The 20,232-nt window shown below is 40.7% G+C and overlaps 2 protein-coding genes across 5 annotated transcripts in view; one reads left to right on the top strand and one right to left on the bottom strand.

Annotated features, from left to right (window-relative positions):
• Positions 1-782: 782 nt before the first annotated feature.
• Positions 783-19,373, top strand: GINM1 (glycoprotein integral membrane 1). Of its 2 annotated transcripts, none has more exons than XM_027602723.2 (8): positions 783-957; positions 5,643-5,702; positions 5,872-5,968; positions 11,654-11,805; positions 12,293-12,449; positions 13,228-13,358; positions 14,709-14,872; positions 16,859-19,373. In XM_027602723.2, the coding sequence occupies exons 1-8, from the start codon at positions 838-840 to the stop codon at positions 16,968-16,970; spliced, it is 993 nt and encodes a 330-aa protein (XP_027458524.1). In that variant the 5' UTR covers positions 783-837; the 3' UTR covers positions 16,971-19,373. The 2 variants fall into 2 exon arrangements, with proteins under 2 accessions (XP_027458524.1, XP_027458523.1); XM_027602722.2 differs by having other exon boundaries at positions 785-957; positions 13,225-13,358.
• Positions 18,958-20,232, bottom strand: part of KATNA1 (katanin catalytic subunit A1) — a 35,028-nt gene continuing 33,753 nt past the window's right edge. For all 3 annotated transcript variants that reach the window (XM_027602720.1, XM_027602719.2, XM_027602721.2), the window contains one exon: positions 18,958-19,313. In XM_027602720.1, the coding sequence (XP_027458521.1) occupies positions 19,115-19,313 (199 nt within the window). In that variant the 3' untranslated portion in view covers positions 18,958-19,114. The remainder of the gene's footprint in view (positions 19,314-20,232) is intronic.

Below are 20,232 nucleotides of genomic sequence, written 5' to 3'. Positions count from 1 at the left end.
CTTTAGATAGTTTCATAAAATATATATTTTTTTAAACATGATAGGGGTAAGAAAAATCCGCCATCTTCATTTTGTAGATTAATGAACTGACTAGAAGCGCCCCTAGAGCCCAGGTGGAGTGGTTTCCTGTTGAGTGTTGTTCCCATGGCGTCTCACAGTGATCCGCTGAATGTTGAACATTTGATGCGTGGTTGATCCTCAACCCTGGCACAGTAAATCACTTGGGGAACCATCGATGCCAGAACAGCAGCCCAGACGAAATCAGGCACTCGGGTGTCCGGTAAGAACCCCAGAGTCAGTAATTTTTAAAACTGCTCAGGCAATTCCCATGCGCAGTCATGGGTGAGAACTACCGATTTAATAAAATTCCCCCTCTAAACGTGACATATTGTTTATAATGTATAGTTTTCTGCGATATTACCATTATTTTCATTTTATACATATATAAAATATGTGTACACATAGATACAGCTATGTTCATACGTATCCATACTAGTCTCGTTAGTGTATATTCTAATTTTAAAAAATAATGTCAATGAAAACATTTTCACTCCTTCGGGTTGGTACTTCTCTCCAATCCAGACCGCCAGGCTAATGACCAAATCGGACCTTCCCCAGCTTGACTCCGCCCCCCGACATTGCGCGCATGCGCAACCCGCTTTCCCCGGAGCCCCAGCCGTCCGCTGCCACCGGCTCCTTCCCGGGCCCGTCTCGCCTCCGCCCCGCCCCGTCCCCCAGGGTCCCACCCCTCGGTAGCCTCGCCCCGCCCCTGACCCCGCCCCTCGGGCTGGCTCGGCTTTCAGCTCCCGGCTGTCTGCCGCCGCTGGCCTGTCCAAAATGGAGGGCTCTCCACCGGCGCCGTTTGCCCTCCGGCTGCTCCTGCTCGCAGCGCTGCCGGCCGCCGGGTGGCTGATGACGGTTACCAATGAGCTGCCATTGCCGCCCCAAGCCCCGAAGGTAGGGCAAGGCGGGCGCGGCTCGGCCGCTCCTTTGCACGGACCCTCCGGGGAGGCCCGGGCCGGAGCCGTGGGACTTTGGCGTCCGCATCGACGCTTCTTGCCACCGGCCGGCGGGCCAGGGGCGGGGGTCCGGGTGCCCAAGAGAGGAGTGGGGTGAAGCATCCAAGGAAATGGGGGCAGCCTGGGAGAAGGCGGCGAGAGAGCGAAAAGGGTTACTGAATATGTGGTTAAGCCTAGTGCAGCGAAACTTAGGGATTCTTACGGCAGTCCCAACTGTTGCCAGCCGGCGGGGATTTTGCCGTCGAAAGTACGCGATCACAAGTGCTCTCAGCCTTTTGTAATGGCGCCTTCCTGGGATAGAGCCGGCACTGGGGCCAGGCAGTGTTCGGGAAATGTGGAAGTGGCTGGGTGAAGAACAAGAGCGATTCCAGGCCACCTGTCTGCTCCCGCGGCGGCGGGAAGCACTGCCTTACCCCCAGCGTGCAGGGCTCGGAGGTGCGCCAACGCCGGGTCGTCGGGGCGGGAGAAGGAGAAGGGCTGGAGACCCGACACTTAACGCTGACGTCGTCCCTTTCTTTGGTGGTTGTTAGGAGGAGTGGATCTTTAAGCGTGGCGGGGACCAGCCTCACCAGCATCCACTGGGAACCGGCTGGAAACGCACAAATCCGATGCCCTGGGGGTGGGGCCCAGTAATTTGTGTCAGCAAGCCCTCCAGGTGATTCTGAAGCTAGCTAAAGTTGGATAACCACTGCGCCCTTGTACTAGAGGGTGTTTGGTTCTTCTCGCTTTTGCCGGGGAGTCATGCTTAACTAAACCAGTATTTGCCGTTCATCGATTGAATGTATGGTTGGGAAAAGTTTGAAGATTTTAAAAGAGGAGTTTTCCCAGAATGAAAAGAAACAATATAAGTATACTTTTTCTTACTGGTCAAGACTTGAATACTGTAAATTCAGGGGTGACTTACACCATAAATACCACTTAAAAAAATCTTTATTTTTTTTACTTTTAATGACATTACTCTCTCTGAGAACAAAAATAACGAGAATATCTCACTTTAATTCTGCTGGGACATTTCAAGAAGGCACAACAATGCAAGCCATAAGAACAACTTGTATCTGAAATTGTGTATGGACCACAGTGCAACTGGTCAAAAATATGAATGTGATTGGTGAGCGCCAACAGACCAAATAAAAATGAAATGATTCTTAAAGTTCTGGAACTCCATTGTTTTCCAAATTTTAAAGATTCATCATAATCACTTGTGAATCCAAGGATTCTTTTTTTTTTAAGATTTTATTTATTTATTTGTCAGAGAGAGAGAGAGACAGAAAGAGCACAAGCAGGGGGAGTGGCAGGCAGAGGGAGAAGTAGGCTCCCCGCTGAGCAGGGAGCCTGATGTGGGACTCGATCCCAGGACCCTGGGATCATGACCTGAGCCGAAGGCAGACGCTTAACTGACTGAGCCACCCAGGTGTCCCTCCAAGGATTCTTAAGTCTGTCCTATAGTCTGAGAAAAATGCATTTTTACTGCGAGCTTAGTGAGCTCATCATTTCAGTTCTCCCTTTTTATGCCCTCCTTCCACTTTTGGAAAGTCCAGATCTAAACTCAGAATTTCACAGATGAAAGAATGCTGAGCAGGGAGAGGGAGACTCTCATTCCTTGGAAATGTTTATATGGGAAGCTGAAGCCTCTTGATCTAAATTGTTCAATGTTTTATTTTTAAAATTGTCCTTTCTTTTCCTTTTTTTTTTTTATGTTTAAGCCCCAATGTGGGACTTGAACTCAAGACCCTGAGATCAAGACCTTAGCTGAGATCAGCAGTTGGACACTTAACTGACTGAGCCACCCAAGCAGCCCTATTTTGAAAATTTTCAAATGTACAGAACATTTGAAAGAATGTTATGGTGGTCACCACGTTAGATGAGTGCCATCTAGTAGACTTTGGTGTAGTGATGGTGTTTGCTCTGTCCATTACGGTAGCCACTGGACTACCATGGTTAGTGAGTGCTTGAAATGTGGCTGACTAGGGAGACTGAGGAACTGAGTTTTTAAACTTTTATTTATTTAACTTTAATTTAAATGTAAATAACCACATGTGGTTATTGGATACCATATTGAATAGTGCAAACTTAGACCACCATTAATATTTTACTGTACTTTCTTTATGCTTTATCACATATCTGTTCATCTGTTCATTTTTGTATCTAACCTGATGTGAATGTAAGAAAACTGAAAGTCAGGAAAATTCTCTCAGTGATGCAGATCTACTGGATTATAGACATTTTTCTGTTTTGTTTACATGTGCAGTTGTTAGAAGTCGAGGTTACCCAGATTGTAAAATAATGCAGATTTTTATAGTACATTCTTCTTTTTTTTTTTTTTAAAGATTTTGTTTATTTGAGAGAGAGAGAAAGAGAGAGCACGAGAGGGAAGAGGGTCAGAGGGAGAAGCAGACTCCCTGCTGAGCAGGGAGCCCGATGCGGGACCCGATCCCGGAACTCCAGGATCATGACCTGAGCCGAAGGCAGTCGCCCAACCAACTGAGCCACCCAGGCGCCCTATAGTACATTCTTCTAATATTAAAATGACTTGGTCACCAAAGAGAGGCATCCAGAGGACACATATTATATGTGTGAATATTTATTTCATATATTTCCCTGAGACTTAATTCATTTATTTTAAACGCAATATCTATTACCTTTGTCCTTAGGAAGCCATGTGAACCAGCTGGGCATCTTGTGAGTGAAGGAGTTAGAGGAAGAATTGAAAATGGGTGGGTAGAAACTTCAGTTCTACCACCCACTCTTTAAGTATCCGTCGTCCTGGCTCACAATCTTGAACTTCCAGTTCAGTTGGAGGTTCTCAGGAAGAGCAAGAAATATGACCTATCTCTGAACTTGGGCCCAGGAGGCAGTAAGGGATTAGGGTCTCCTCTGAAATGAAATCATTTCGAAAGAGCAAAAAATTTAATTGAATTTGGTTCCTGCAAAATACAGCAGGATAGTAGCTGTTAATTGTCTTTTACAAACCCCAGATTTTACTAGGCAAGTGATATATGTAAGTGCAGTAAATTACTAACAGTAATACTACTGAAAGGCAGAAGCTGTGGAAAGGTTTCTTAGAATACGATCATTGGAGGGTTATCTCTGGCTGTTAGAAGAACAATAGAGTGTATAGTTAACAGATCCTCTAGTTTGAGAAGAGGAATTCTTGGCTGGAATTAGAACACAAAAAAATATAACCACCAGTTTGATGACTTACTGAATGTTAGTTTGTTCTAGAGATGAGTGTATTGGTTCTAGCCTATGCTTAGTTCTAGATGAGGATGGACCAGGCTGATTCTGAAGCTTCGTAGGCCCCCATGTAAGTTGGCAAGTGTCCCAAATGTATGGTATAGGCTTTCCATGCTTAAGGTCCTGTTCCTTGAGTAGAATCACTTCAACCTCATAAAATCACTTCAGTCTTATTCTCTCATTTGTTGGAAATATATAAAGTATTAGAGATAGTCACGGTGCCAAGAGATACACTTGTATATTATATTGATTATGAATAATTTTCCTATTTTCTAAGTTAAGAATACCCCCCAGGAAAAAAATATTTTTTTTAATTCTAGGATAACAGTGTCTAACTGTGAATAAACTTAGGGAAGGATTTGCTTTACAAATGACAAATTGTAATTCCTGTGAGTATTGGTGAATACTTCTTAAAACTGTGCTTTCTTCTCTTTAGAAGCAGGTCATTAATAAACTTAAATATTTGAGTAACTGCTTTTGAGCATACCTTGAGAAGCACTAAAACGGATTGTGCACAGTACATACTTGTCCACAGACACTACGGGACATATTTAAGAAGGGTTAGAGCAGGGATGCCTGGCTGGCTCAACTGGAGGAACATGCAGCTCTTGAGTTCGAGCCTTACACTGGGTGTAGAGGTTACTAGGAAAAAATAGAAAAATTAAAAAAAAAAAAAAAGAAGCAGAAGGGTTAGAGCAGTTTTGTTTATGAAAACAAAAAAGTTGGAAACCACTCAAATGTCCATTGATAGTGTAACACATAAGTAAATTGGTAATCATTTGATGGGCTTTTATACAGCACCGTAAATAAATGTCTTCAGCTGCAGGCATCAACAGTTTTAAATAAAAGAAGTTCCAGAAGAATACATACAAAATTGTATGTATTACATAAAGCTTAGAAACAGATACAACTAAACATATTGTTTAGAGAGAGACAAGCACGGTAAAACTATAAAGAAAAGCAAGAAATGATTCACGTGGAAGACAATATAGGGATTCCTTCTGAGGGGAGGGAGGGGAATGGGGCAGAGAGGGTCATGCCGGGGACTTCTGAGGTGTATACGATACTCGAGTTTTTAACCTAGGTAGTAGGCCTAGGTAGTAGGTACGTGAGTGTTATTTTTTTTTTAAACTCTACATTTGCATACTATATGCTCGAAAATGTGACATATTTCATAATTAAGTGGAAAAAATACAGATTATGAAAAGTTGGAATTGTGAGTAAGGACATAAAAAAGGCTGTAAAAATAAAAATGCCGGCTTTTAAAAAAATGTTCTTTAGATGTTATAAGCAGTTATACAATAAATATAGTTGAGGGGAAAAGAAAAAAACTGAGCTGTTTTTACTTTGTGAAATGCATTACCTATCCACTTGATATATGTTTTGCAGGACAGCATCAGAATTAATGTAACTACCCTGAAAGGTGATGGGGAAGTATCTAAAGAACAGGTTTGTCTCCTTTTGATTATGTTTTAATATATCACTTAGCTAAGTAGTAGGCAGCCTATGTTATTTTTCCCTGCACATCTAATTTAGTTAGATAATGTATTTTTGACATGAAGAATTTGTCATCATTTATAAACCATTGGAATTAATGTATATGCTGCTTTATTTTAAGGTTGTTCTTAACATAACCTATGAGAGTGGACAGGTATATGTAAATGACTTCCCTGTAAATAGTGGTGTAACCCGAATAAGCTGTCAGACTTTGATAGGTGAGTACTACTAAATTATTTCCATAATTGTTCTGTTTTTAGTAATACTAAACTCATGAAACACGGTTCTTTGATGTGATGTATTTCCATTTTAAATTAATAATATACATCATTACTGGAATGTATAATAACACTAATGTGTTTAAAATCCTACTTTATATTGGTTATTTCTGGCATATTCATATTTCTTTCTCATGAGATTGTCATTGACTGGAGCTGCATTTCTGGTAGGTTGATATCAATGTAAGAATGTACGGAGAGGTAATAAGTGGAGACTTACAAGTACGAGGCAAAATCTTGGAGGAGTGCTTATTACAGTTGTAAGAAAATAGAAAAATAAATTGTTGCTCTAATTCTCTAGTTTTCTGTTTCTTCTACCCTTATGTCCAGATAACATTTTTTTAACCTTTTAAAATCTTGAGTTTAAAGACAAGCAAATATGTTATATGTTATGTTGTATCACAGTATTTGGAGGAAATAAAGAATATGAGAAATACGTATAGTATTCTTGTAACATGCATCGAAGGCAGTAAATTTTTCTCTAAACAATTGTATTTTGTGCTTGATTTGTTACGTACTTTCATTGTCATTCAGTTCACAGTGTTTTCCAGTTATTTGTAGTGATAGTCTCTTGTCCTGTGGGTCATTTAGAAGTTAAGGTACTTAATTTCCAAACATTTTGGAACTTTTGTTTTTACTGTTTCCACCTCTATCATCAGAGGTACACTGTGTGTAATTTTAACCCCTGAAATTAGAGACTTGCTTTGTGGCTTAGCAGATGGTCAGTTTTAAGAAATGGTGATGTCCATGTGTCCTTGAAAAGAAAGTACATCATATGATTACTTGGATATGATGTTCTATATATGTCAGGTAAAATTTTTTGTTAATCATATTGTTCAGTCTGTTAGAGAAGTACTGATTTTTTTGTTTGTTTGCTTGTTCTATCAGTTATTGAGAATGGTTTGTTAAAAATCTACTATGTGGGGGCGCCTGGGTGGCTCAGTCATTAAGCGTCTGCCTTCGGCTCGGGTCATGATCCCAGGGTCCTGGGATCCAGCCCCACATCGGGCTCCCTGCTCCACGGGAAGCCTGCTTCTCCCTCTCCCACTCCCCCTGCTTGTGTTCCCTCTCTCGTTGTGTCTCTCTCTGTCAAGTAAATAAAATCTTTAAAAAAAAAAAATCTATGTAGATTTGTCTGTTCTCCCGGCTTTGTCAATTTTTTGCTTTCTATATTTTGACACAATATTACCAAGTTCATACAGATTTGACCTATTATGTCTTCTTTGTAGATTGACTTTTTAATCATTATAATATGGCCTTCTTTATCTCTAGTGATATTTTTGCCTTAAAGTCAGCTTTATCTATATTATTTTAATAGTAATTGCTTTTTGGCCAGGCAAGTGGGAGGGAGGTGGATTGTTGTGTGCTATCTTTCCATGTTCTTTCAATCTTTCTGGGTCCTTATAATTAAGGTGAATCTGTTATAAGCAGCATATATACTGGTGGGTCTTATTTTAAATCAGTCTATCAATCTGTCTTTCATTTTGGATTTTGATTTATTTATATTAATGTAATACTAATATATTTGGATTTAAATCTTTAATCTGAATCATTTGTTTCCTATTTGTGTCCCCCCCTGCCATTCCGTGTCCCTTTTTCTTCTCCTTTTGGCACTCTTCTGGGTTATTTTTTCTTTCATCATTCCCCTCTATCTTGTTGGTTTTTATATTATTTTCCTATTCTTTTTTTTTTAAGATTTTATTTATTTATTTGACAGAGAGAGAAAGACAGCAAGAGAGGGAACACAAGCAGGGGGAGTGGGAGAGGGAGAAGCAAGCTCCCCGCCGAGCAGGGGGCCCGACGCGGGGCTTGGTCCCAGGCTCCCGGGACCAAGACCCGCGCTGAAGGCAGCCACTCAGGTGCCCTTCTTTTTTCTTTATTTTTCCATCTTCTGCTCAGGCCCTGGACACTGGCCCAGCTCTTTTTTTTTTTTAATTTTATATTCTTAATTTAGATTTTAATAGCTTACACTTATCTGGTGAAATCCTCCATTTTATCACCTGTTTTCTTTTTTTTAAGATTTATTTACTTTAGAGAGAGACAGCATGAACGGGGTGGGGGCAGAGGGGAGAGGGAGAGCATCTCAAGCAGACTCTGCGCTGTGCTTGAGCCCAACACTGGGGTGCTTGGTCCCACGGACCATGAGATCACCACCTGAGCCAAAACCAAGAGTCAGATGCCCAACAGACTGTATCACCCAGGCACCCCTATTTTTTTTTTTTCTTTTTTTAGATTTTATTTATTTGAGAGAGAGCATGAGCAGGGGACAGGGCAGAGGGAGAAGCAGACTCCCTACTGAGTGGGGAGCCTGACGTGGGGCTCGATCCCAGGACCCTGAGATCATTACCTGAGCCAAAGTCAGACACTCAACTGACTGAGCCATGCAGGTGCCCCATCATCTATTTTTCTTGAACCTATTACTTTCAGTAAATTTAAAGTTCATGTCTGCCCAGTGTAATTTTTTGAGCCCCTCTGGTCTGTTTTGTTTTGATTCTTCTCCTTCAATATATTATTTTTGAAATTGTGTATGAAAAGTTATAAAGTCTCTGGATAATATTATCTTACTCCAAAGAGGATTTACTTTACTTTAACCCCTAGCAGTCATGATAATAAGGGGCAGAATACCTTAATTTTTAAATCAAGGATTGGGCTGATTGAAGGCTGGATTCTCATCTTTGTGAGGCTTAGTCTATTTCTTATTAACTGTTATTCCTCAGATGTAGCTCATCATAGGTCCCAAATGAAAACTTGGGGTGTTTATGAGGGTCCCTCCTTTTGTGGGCCCCACACTCCCCACTGTCATGAGCCTGCCAGAGGTTCTGCTTGACTTCTTCTTAGTGTCTTAAGTATAGGCTCAGTTTCTCAGCCCCGCCTGACCTAACTAATCAGCACATGTTTCCCCGGGGGCTGCGGGAGGATTGCATAGAATGTTGGCTTCTATTCTTCCCTTCTCTCTAGGATCTTGTCACAAGTCCTAGATACCTTGGTAGCCATAGTCTTTATTTTATGCCCCTCTATGTGGGACTGCCAGAGTCTGCCCATTTAGCTCTGTTTAGCTTCTCTGACTCTGAGGCATTACTTTCTATTGAGCTTTCCAGCTTCTCTACCTGTTCAGCTTGGGAATCAGTAAATGCCTTGTGAGGGCGCTGGCTGACTTTTTAGCTCTCTGTTGCCTCTAGACAGATGTGGGTTTTGAGTGCATATGTGTGTGTTTCTTTTTTTACATCTTTTCTAGTGGCTCTCGGTGAGAAGGTTGGTATACAACAAGCTAATTGTTCATAGCTAGGAAAAGAAGTGCTGTTATTGGTTTAAGTAATAATTCCATTGATGGCGTATTCATCAGGAACTTGCCGCCGATTGTGACCTGGCTGCCCTCTGTATTACTGTATTACAGTCACCTTGCTGGTCATCCCAGCTGCTGCTTTGAGTTTCTTTGACAGCTGAAGTAAATGCCCATCCTATCAGTTACAACAACCTTCAAAACAAATACAACAACAGCATAAAGTCTTCTTCTTCTTAATTCTTTTAAAAACTTCTTCTCTGGTAGGTGTATTAGTTAGTTGTTGCTATGTAACAGTTTAATTCTAAACTTAGTAGCTGACAATAGTATTATCTCATGGCTCCTGTAGGTCAAGAACCTGAGCTTGGCTTAGCTGGGGAAGATCTGCTTCCTACCTCAGTCATGGTTGTTGACAGGATTTAGTTCTTGTGAACTGTTGGACTGAGGCCTCCCTTCCTCGCCAGAGGTTGACCGCAGGCCTCCCTCATTCCCTGGCCACATGGACCTCTGTAGGGCGTCTCACAACATGGCAGCCGGCTGTATCAGTGAGAGGACAAGGGAGACTGCCGGTAGGAGCGAATACGCACAAGACGGAAGGCACAGCCTTTATAATCTAATCACAGAAGTGACTTTCCATCACTTTTACTTTATTCTGTTTGTTAGGAATAAGTCACGAGGTCCAGCCCACACTTAGTGGGAGGGAATCACACAAGGACATGAATTGCTGGAGTCAAGGGTCATGGAGAGCCATTTTTGAAAGTTGCCTACCGCAGTCGGGAAAGTCAGAATATCAAGGGCTTTTTTGTTTTTTATTTTATTTTATTCTACAGCAGGGCTGCCAGATTTGGGGGCTGAAGAGTCACCGCTTTGATGTCTTTATATGACTGCGTTTTCTCATCCATTGAATCTCTTGTGACCTAGTGCACCAGCCTTTGGACAGACAGATAAGCTGACGAGGAGCCTACTGGTCTGTGAGCAAGACCAGTGGGCAACCGGGGAAAACTTCTGAGCTGGACCACAGAAGATGGGAAGTTTTACAGTTAGGAGCCGTAGAGGATGGGAGGGAGCTTAGGCAGACCAGAGGGAGAAGAGCAGCAAGTTCCCCCAGAAGGCTTATAAACGAAGAGCAACACTGTAAGAAAGTTAGTGCTTAAAAAAAGGCATGAACTCAGCGCTACAGGGGTACAGTAGCTAGAACTACTTAAGTAGGAGTTTATTAAAAATGGATGAGGAGCGAGTGAGAGGTAGAGAACATTCCAGATAAAGGGAAATAGCCCTATCAAGGCACAGAATCCATTTAAACAGCTGGATCTATATGCAGAGTATGCATCTGGGTTCCTTTTTGGCTAACAATCCTTACACGATAACATTTGAGGGACTAACGTTTGAGAAACTAAATGTTCCTTTTGCACTAGTTTCATTGATTTATATTGATTTATCTTTTTATGTAGTGTTTTCTGCCTCGGTAGGGTAGTCGCTGGCTCTGTAGATCAGCTGCCGCTGCCACACCCCTCCTCCACTGGTGGGTTTGCCGGGGCGGGGGGGGGGGGGGAGGGGGGCGGTTCTTCGCTAGAGAGGGGTATGGCCAGCAGCTAATCCTGCTCTATCCTCCATTGGTGGAGAGTAATTACAGGGCTGCCCCACCCTCTTCCCCATTCCTGCCCTCTCCAACTGCAACAGGTCACTTCCTGGAGAAAGAATTGAGAAAAAAACTCCGTGTCCTTGCTTGGGCCCCTTGTATCCCTGGATGTTGTGAATGAGTGGATGAATGAATGTACTTAACTTTACTATAACATGGGATTAGCTGTGTCTTCTGGCCTGCTTCGTAGGTAGTTAGACCTTGTTCATTCCTCCTTTTTTTTTTTTAAGATTTTACTTATTTATTTGAGAGAGAGAGAGAGAGAGCGAGCATGAGAGGGAAGAGGGTCAGAGGGAGAAGCAGACTCCCTGCCGAGCAGGGAGCCCGATGCGGGACTCGATCCCGGGACTCCAGGATCATGACCCGAGCCGAAGGCAGTCGCTTAACCAACTGAGCCACCCAGGCACCCTTGTTCATTCCTCCTTGACAAAGTATCTAAAAGAATAGGAATGATGTTGCTAGTGTGGTAGTCTAAAGACCATCAAGCATTTTTCCCTTTTCGAATGACCGTAAACATTGTGAAAATTTGTCAAGTTGTCTTTATTTTCATAAATTCTGTAACCTCAGTGAAGTGCGAGATTAAGAAAGGCAAAGAAATTGTTACACAACTGTCTTGTTCCATGTAAATGTCATCAAAATAATCAAATTCAGTAATAGATTTGGTGGCATTTGTTTTGTTCAAAGCTGTCACTACTTTTTTTTATAGTGAAGAGTGAAAATCTGGAAAATGTGGAGAAAAAAGAATATTTTGGAATTGTCAGTGTAAGGATTTTAGTTCATGAGTGGCCTATGACATCTGGTTCCAGTTTGCAACTAATTGTCATTCAAGAAGAGGTAGTAGAGATTGATGGAAAACAGGTAAGATAATATGATTATTGGTTGGGAATTAAACTCTAAAGATTTATGCTGGGTATTATGCATGTGTTGTATTATTATGTTATTTATTTCTGACTTGATAAGGAAAAATGGTACCCTTATGTTGCCTGTATACAATCATTTAGAATTTTTTTACTTGTTTTAACATTTGTTTAGCATTTGAATTCTTAATTTAAAAAAAAACTGATTGTATTTATACATGTTTATATCACTTTAAAATATAAACATTAGTAAATAGAGTGAGTGAGTGAAGGGAATGAAGTGGGATGGAGAGCAAGCTTATAACACTGAATGCTACAACAGTCAGATTAAAGCTGCTAATTAAATGCCTCAAAGTGTGGGGAATACAGAGTGATTGTGAATAGGGTAAGTTTTTTAGTTAAAGAGAACAAGGAGGAAAAGTTACTTTTAGATTCTTATGGGGTTGTGCCATTATTTAAAATAAAGAATAATTGTTTTTCTTTCATAGGCTCAACAAAAGGATGTTACTGAAATTGACATTTTAGTTAAGAACCAGGGAATACTCAGACATTCAAACTATACCCTGCCTTTGGAGGAAAGCATGCTGTATTCTATTTCCCGAGACAGTGACATTTTATTTACCCTTCCCAACCTCTCCAAAAAAGGTACTTTGAAAGACTGTCACTTAAAGTATTAAGGAAATTATTTCTTTAGTGGATAGCTTCCTAACTGTAGTTAATGTGTTTGGAAGTAGGCTTCTTTCAGAAATGCTTTATAACATCTCTGTTACTTTATATGTCCATTTAAGAACTTCCGGAACCTATCTTGAGTCTTTTTTTTTTTAAGATTTTATTTATTTATTCATGAGAGACAGAGGGAGAGGGAGAGAGAGAAGCAGAGGGAGAAGCAGGCTCCCAAGGAGCAGGGAGCCCGATGCAGGACTTGATCCCAGGATCCCGGGATCATGACCTGAGCCGAAGGCAGACGCTTAACCATCTGAGCCACCCAGGTGCCCCCCTATCTTGAGTCTTAATAGAAAGTGATCAAAACAAAAAGTGACCAGTGATGACTGCTTGGTGACATTTTGTGGTAAATAGCTACCCTCACTCTGGGCAATCGTCACCAAATACACAATAAGAATATTGTTTAGGTTCATTTAGAGAAAGAAATATTCATTTTTTTCCATTGAAACATGGAACTTTTTGAAAGTTTGACTTTCTGCTTTCTGCATGATAGAATCATAACTGGTATAGCTTCCTATAACTGAGTTTATGGCTCCTTTCTGGCATTTAAACATGAACAATCAAATGTTATTTTTTTTCTCCTCTGGCAAAATATAGTCTTAGTATCCTACCTGTGTTTGGCATAGTCATATTAGAACTAGTAAGAGAGACACCAGCATGTACCTAGCGTTTTGGTAACGTGGCTCTTACTTCTCAGTAGAAAGTGTCAGCTCATTGCAGACCACCAGCCAGTATCTTATCAGGAATGTGGAAACTACCGTAGATGAAGACGCTTTACCTGGCAAACTACCTGAGACTCCTCTCAGAGCAGAGCCTCCATCTTCATATAAGGTAAATCAGGTATTTGGGATTATCTTTATATTACAAACATTTGTGGAAGAAAATAGCATTCCAGATGAGGTGGAAACCATGAGGATTGGGAGTGTGAAACATCGTTAATAGTGGACTCTTTGCTGTTTCAGCGTGAGGTTTTCAGGTTTTCCCATTTTTCAAGTTTCGTGTAATAATACAGTTAGATAATGATTATCAAGTCATTGGATTTAATTTTGGGGGGGCTTTTCAGTTCCAGAGTCATTCCCATATTCCCGTTTATTGCTTCTGTGACTGGTACCTCACACGTGTGCGCACACGCACGGTGCACTCGGGATCTTCGCAGTGACCGAGCGCACCATGGTGAAGGGTGTACTTGCAGGAGTCTGACCGCGTGGGTTTGAATTCTGGTTCTGCCACGTACTAGTTGTGTGATCTCGGACAAGTTCTTAGTCTCTCTAACCTCAGTTTCTTTATCTGTACAATGGGGCATCCACTTTAATCGGTAAAATCATGCAGTTGTTACTAGGATTAAATAAACTGGGTGCAAACGTTAAGTGTGTATTTCCACCTATTAAGTATTCCTCTATTACTAAGGGCATGATATGGCTGCCTGGAAATACATTCAGGGTTCAGACTGAGTATCTTGATACCTCTGTATGTATTAGCTAGGCCTCTTGAAATAATTTCTATTTAAGTGAGCAAGGTCTGTGGTTAGTCTCAAAGGATTCCAGAGACTTCTTTTAAGTTCCCACTGAAGGCTGGGATTGCTTATTTGGGGTTGCTGGAGAAACTCTGGTCACTTTTTGCTGCCTGAATGCCAGCACCCTCACCCTGCCTACCTGCCTCCCTCAGAGCAAGGCCTCCCACACCATCTGTGCGCCTTAGTGTCTCCTCTGACTCTCTAAGTACAACAGCATGTTTTGTGCACAGTGAATTCCCCGTCTGGGCCAAAAGCCACAAACAGACGTTTGTCTTTCTCTTCTGCTGTTGTCCTCCAGCTATTAGAAACCCATGGTTGCCTTTGGTCTGTTTTGCGTAGACTAGCCGAACCTCTTACCGTTTAGCAATAACGTTCACTTAATTTATAGACAATAGTATAAATAATTGTAAAGGATAACAAAGCAACATTCCTATGTCTGTATTATTAGAACATAATTTTTAAAATTGTAAATAACTTTATCAAGGTACATTTTAAAATAAAATGCACCCATTTAAAATGTACAGTTATTGGTAAATGTAGGCACCCATGTAACCAGCATCACAGTCAAGATACAGAATTTTATCATCACCCAAAACTAGAACATAATTTTTAAAGTCTCTTAGAGATCAAATGATACTTGGCTTGTCTAATCAAAACTCCTTTTTCAGGTGATGTGTCAATGGATGGAAAAATTCAGAAAAGATCTGTGTAGGTTCTGGAGCAGTGTTTTTCCAGTATTCTTTATGTTTCTGAACGTCATGGTGGTTGGAATTATAGGAGCAGCTATGGTAATAACCATCTTAAAGGTGCTCTTCCCAGTTTGTGAATACAAGTAAGTGTTGTTTTTGAAACAGCATTTTGTTTGTTGAGTGACAGCGAAGTGATGGTACAGAGCTCCCGAGGAGGGAGGGGACTGAGAGGGTTGCCCCAACATTAGTGTTTGTTTGTTTTTTAAGATTTTGTTTATTTGAGAGACAGAGCAAGAGAGAGCAGAGCCGGGGGAGGGGCAGAGGGAGAGAGAGGAGCAGACTCCCCGCTGAGCAGGGAGCCCGATGCGGGGCTCGATCCCAGGACCCTGAGACATCATGACCTGAGCCAAAGGCAGACGCTTAACCATCTGAACCACCCAGGCGCCCCTTGATTTTTTTAACCATAAGAAATTATTTTATAAATGTAAAAGTGAATTTATTCTTAGCATTTTTACAAGTTAAACAGTCGGGGGCACCTGGTCAACTCACTTGGTGGAACATGCAGCTCATGATCTTGGGATCATTAGTGGGAGCACCAGGTTGGCAGTAGAGTTTACTTAGAAGAAAAAAAAAAAGTTAAATAGTCATTTTAGTAGTCTTGATAGAAGTAAATCTCACACAGCGAGCCACAGTTTTTGGCTTATATTGTACTATGTTGGAAAAGCCATAGGATTTATAGGAAAAAAGACCCAATTCAAACATTCACTTTTCCACTTGCTTGTCATAAGGTCTTTGAAACTCGCATTTCTTCATGTGTAACATTGAACTAACTCCTCCCTTAAAGGGTTTGTTAAAAGGCCATCATGCAAGCAGAGAGCCTGCGGAGTAAAGAAATATTAGTATCCCTCCCACTTTTAGTTTGGTTTCCCCTGAAGAATTCCCATTTTACCATTTCTTTCTGAAAATGAAAATTCTGGAACTTAATAGTTTCTTCCTTTTTCCTTTGACTTCCAGGAAGCTCAGGACCTTTTTTGAACTTTATTCTGTAAATCTGCCTAGGAAACCACTTTTTTTTATAGTTTTACCAAATGTTTTGTTACGGGCTTCTCTTTGGGAAGAGACGCAGTGTAAAATTAAAAACCAGATTTGCAGTATACTTTTATCAATGGCAGTTGTACTAAGGATACTTTCTGGTAGTAAAAGATTTCATCAGTACAGAAATATGGAGAGCAATTAAAATACCTCTTCATTTCCCGGAATCGGAATGTTACCTTATTATAAATGAAATTCCCACATACATTCGTGTTATTTCTGGACTATTCTTCACTGCTGTCTAGTGCTGTGCCAGTAGCATGGTTTTTTTTTTTTTTTAAGATTTTATTTATTTGAGAGAGCGAGAATGAGAGAGAGAGAGAGAGAGCACATGAGAGGGGGGAGGGTCAGAGGGAGAACCAGACTCCCCGCTGAGCAGGGAGCCCGATGCGGGACCCGATCCCGGGACTCCAGGATCATGACCTGAGTCGAAGGCAGTCGCCCAACCAACTGAGCCACCCAGGCGCCCCAGTAGCATGGTTTTAATTACTGTACTGCTTTAAGAAAACCAGGCAACTGTCTCTTCTCCCCATTGTTCTTTTTAAAAAATGTTACAGCTATTCGTGGGGCCCCTGGGTGGCTCAGTCATTGAGCGTCTGCCTTCGGCTCAGGTCATGGTCCCAGGGTCCTGGGATCGAGCCCCGCATCGGGCTCCCTGCTCCGCGGGAAGCCTGCTTCTCCCTCTCCCACTCCCCCTGCTTGTGTTCCTGCTCTTGCTACCTCTGTCTCTATCAAATAAATAAAATCTTTAAAAAAATACATAAATAAAAAATGTTGCAGCTGTTCTTGCTATACTCCCTTGTGAACTTTTAGAATCAGCTTGGTCAGTTCTATAAACAACGAACTTCTGTTGACATCTTGATTGGGATGAGACTGATCTTCCAAAACAGGTCTTGGATCCAATCCAGAGACCTCCTCCTTGGTCAGATACTTAAGTAACAAAAGGGAAAATACTGCCTAAAGATCCTTGAGGTAGCCTTGTCATACTATCAAACTGTAGACAGAGGAAATATTTAATTTCTATTTTTCTATTTCAGAGGGATTCTTCAATTGGATAAAGTAAGTGTTATACCTGTCACAGGTATCAGCTTATTTCCGGATAATCCTGAGAAAAGAGCAGAAAACCTTGAAGATAAAGCATGTGTTTAAAACACCATCTCAAATCATGGACTCTGAATTAGTCTTTTGGCTCTAAAATTTGCCACTTGAATAGAATTTTCTTTAATTCGCTAAGAATCTGTTTATACACTAGGGAAATTGCTGAACTCCTAAAACTGCCTAAAACTTGACCTTTAAGTGACAGGTTAAAGTTCACCTTACTCTAGAACAGGGCTGGCTATTCAGATGATGAATTAAGGGAAATTTAAATGAAGTAGAAGACGTGAAGAAACTTCCAAAAAAAAAAAAAAAGGCAGGACAAAATGCCATGTGCCAATACTTTTCAAGGTGCCTTGTAAGGGAAATTCTATCCACTTAATTACTATAATATATGAGACTTTATGAAAAGCACTTTATGAAATTCTAATTTAAAAGCTCAAGAATTTAACATATTTTTTTATTCAGTAAAATGTGCCTTTATATTAAGTATGTGACTCAGTATAAAATCACTGAAGTTTATCATGATTTGATTGTATCCTGTACCAAGACTACTTACCTGAATGCACCAGGATTTAAAAATAGTAGTGACATGTTTTCACTCTAAAATAAACTTTTTTTTTTTGAGGAAACAGTATAGAGTTTTGGTATGAAGACATTTCCCAGGCAAGAACTGCTTCTATGTAAGAGCTCCTTTCACATACACTGGCTGAAACCAGGGCTCAGATCAGTTAAGGAGTCCATCCGTCAGTGTCCTGGAATTAGACCGTGCCTTTGTTCTCGTGGTTCTTAGTGCTATTTACCCTTCAACAGTGTTTGGTCTTTTTTTAACCGTCACTCACACTGACATCTATTTTATGTGATCTAGTACTTAAAATACCTTTATTCCAAGTGGTAGATATTTCCTATTATTTTATTAATTTTTTATTGCAACCCATCATTTTAAAAATACCATTCAAGAAAGTAGGGACTGGTTTTTAAAACCACCTTAAGCAGGGAGGAGGGGAAAAAGTAAAACCCCCTTAGAGTTAGGCTCAACAGATATGTGTGTATGGGGGAAGGATGACAGTAGAGTGAAGGGGTGAGGTTTCATTTGCCTAGCTGTTTTTAATAAGGAATAACAGCCTGTGAAATACACTTTCTCCATATTATAGAAGAATAATAGCATGAGATTCAGTTTGATCCTCAAGTCGCCCAGCTAGTAACACTTTATGTCCTTCCTCTGTCAAGATGCTAGAAATCTCCAGTTCCAACTCCAAATAATGACAGGGTCTTATTGCATCCATTGAGTCTACAGAGGCTCTAGTGAGGAGAACCATGCAGGAGGCTATGTGGCCCATTGCAGAGTGTGGCCTTCACTGTCAGCAGGGTCCTGTCCGCCTTCCCTCCCTACCAGTGAGACCGGGACCGTGGCATGGTGCTCTTTTCTATGGTTAGGATGATATAACAAGTTATTTTTTTAAAAATCCTAAATGGGCATCTTACCTGTAAGATTTTATACCATTAACTTTCATTTATTAACTTACAGTTGCACCATTATTTTCATTATGCTTTGTATCCGTGAGTGAACGGGTTCGTGAGTTTCATTCATTAGAGCAGCGTGAGCAGCACTGGCTTACAAGCATCTGTTTGCCTACAGTGCAGCCTCATACGTAGGCAGAATAAGGTCAAGCAGGAGTGTGTATATATATGTATTTTTTTTCTTTTTAAGTGCATTAGAAAATGACGGGTATTTAAAGCCCTCCCAGGAAGAGGAGGGAAGCTCCTGTAACCCCAAGCAGGAAGGCACAACGAGGGCATGGTTTGTGCATCAACTGGCTACTTGTGTAAAAATGTTCGGGAATTTTCAGTTACCCACTGGCACCCAAGGAGCTAGAGCCAGTCTTACTCCCTAGAAGGAATGGCAGCTGGACCGTGGAAGGGAAGATGCTGTACTTAGAGGCGCATGCAAAGACACTTCCAAGCTAAGTGATCGTACCTGTGCTGCAACACAGCATGGTCAGAGAGAGAAATCAGGTAATACCCAAAACAGATTTGCTTTCAGCTTTAAAAAATTGCCTTTATTCAGAATCATACTTTTTTTTAAATCTTACCATTATCAAAGTTAAAAAAAAATATAGCACTCAGTGCAATGAAATACTACATTTAATTATTACTCAAACACTTAAGGCAGGTTCTCACAGTTTACATGTGAGAATTTAGCATGATCCAAACTCAAATATCCACTTCTCATATCTCTCAATGTCTGCAGCAGAAACGGACTTAGAGACCTTTTTTAAAGCCATTTCAAAATCCTCCATAGTTGTAGGCATGTGCATTTCTTCTCTTGAAAGATTTCTGATTTCTTCTGGGGTCAAACCTTCAATACGCCTCCTCATTGCCATCAAGGATGCATCCCTAAGTTTTTAAATTAAAACACACAAAGTGTTATTTTGATTGAATAAAAACCCGTGAACAGAAAATCTTTTCAGTATGTGTTATTTTGTAATTATCCGACTACACATACTTAGTACTGCACAGAATCTTTTATCAGAATACAAGGCCTGTTTGGAGTTGTTTTTTAGCAGTTAAATCTTCCATGATGAATTAAGGATATTAATCAATTTAAATAACTGATAACTGAGTAGGGAGCCCAAGAAAAAGTAAAGGTGTAATAAAGAAGCTAGCAATTGAATCACTGTAAGTGTCCAATAAAATGAAGACTAAACAACATCAGAGAGACAGGAGAGAACCAGAGAAAAACTATTTTCTGCACGTGCAGGAAAAACTAAATGATCAAGTTAGTATGTTTCAGCTTTCCCCTTGTATTAGTTTTATCTTTTTGGGTTTTTTTGTTTTGTTTTTAAAAAGAAGAAACTTTACACTCAAGGACCTTTCCTTTCACCAAATTTCATCTTTAATAACAGGCACCATCTATGCAGAGGGACAGCCACCTGCAGCTGCTTTCCATTCACACACATTCTCACTGATGCCCACAACAAGCCTGTGTAGTATGCTTACTTCACAACGAGTACCTTGCTAATAAACATATGAACTAATACTCAGCTTAGGACAAAACCTACTTGAATCAACTGGATTAGAGACTGTCTTTTTTCTTTTTTACTCCTGTTCCTATCATATTTAGGACACTTGTACTGAAAGAGATTGTACTCTCCTGGAGTATGCCCAATCCATTTCACATTTCTTAATAAAAAGTACACTGAATAAGTAGACCCAACATTTTTTTAATCCAAGACAATTACTGATTTTCTGTATTATACCAATTGTTCTAACATTAGCTTCTTGAACTTGTAGCTTTCAAATGCACTGCAGACTG

The sequence above is a fragment of the Zalophus californianus genome, chromosome 7, assembly GCF_009762305.2.
Source record: "Zalophus californianus isolate mZalCal1 chromosome 7, mZalCal1.pri.v2, whole genome shotgun sequence".
Classification (NCBI taxonomy): domain Eukaryota; kingdom Metazoa; phylum Chordata; class Mammalia; order Carnivora; family Otariidae; genus Zalophus; species Zalophus californianus.
The sequence above is the reverse complement of the archived record's forward strand: the minus strand, read 5'-3'. Positions and strand labels throughout refer to the sequence as shown.

What these genes read in the sequence shown, in the direction of transcription:
- GINM1 (XM_027602722.2), top strand. Translation starts at nt 838, where the DNA reads ATGGAGGGCTCTCCACCGGCGCCGTTTGCCCTCCGGCTGCTCCTGCTC. An exon ending in TAGAGATTGATGGAAAACAG is followed by an intron (nt 11,806 to 12,292) that starts GTAAGATAATAT and finishes TTTCTTTCATAG; the next exon opens with GCTCAACAAAAGGATGTTAC. An exon ending in TTCCCAGTTTGTGAATACAA is followed by an intron (nt 14,873 to 16,858) that starts GTAAGTGTTGTT and finishes TTTCTATTTCAG; the next exon opens with AGGGATTCTTCAATTGGATA.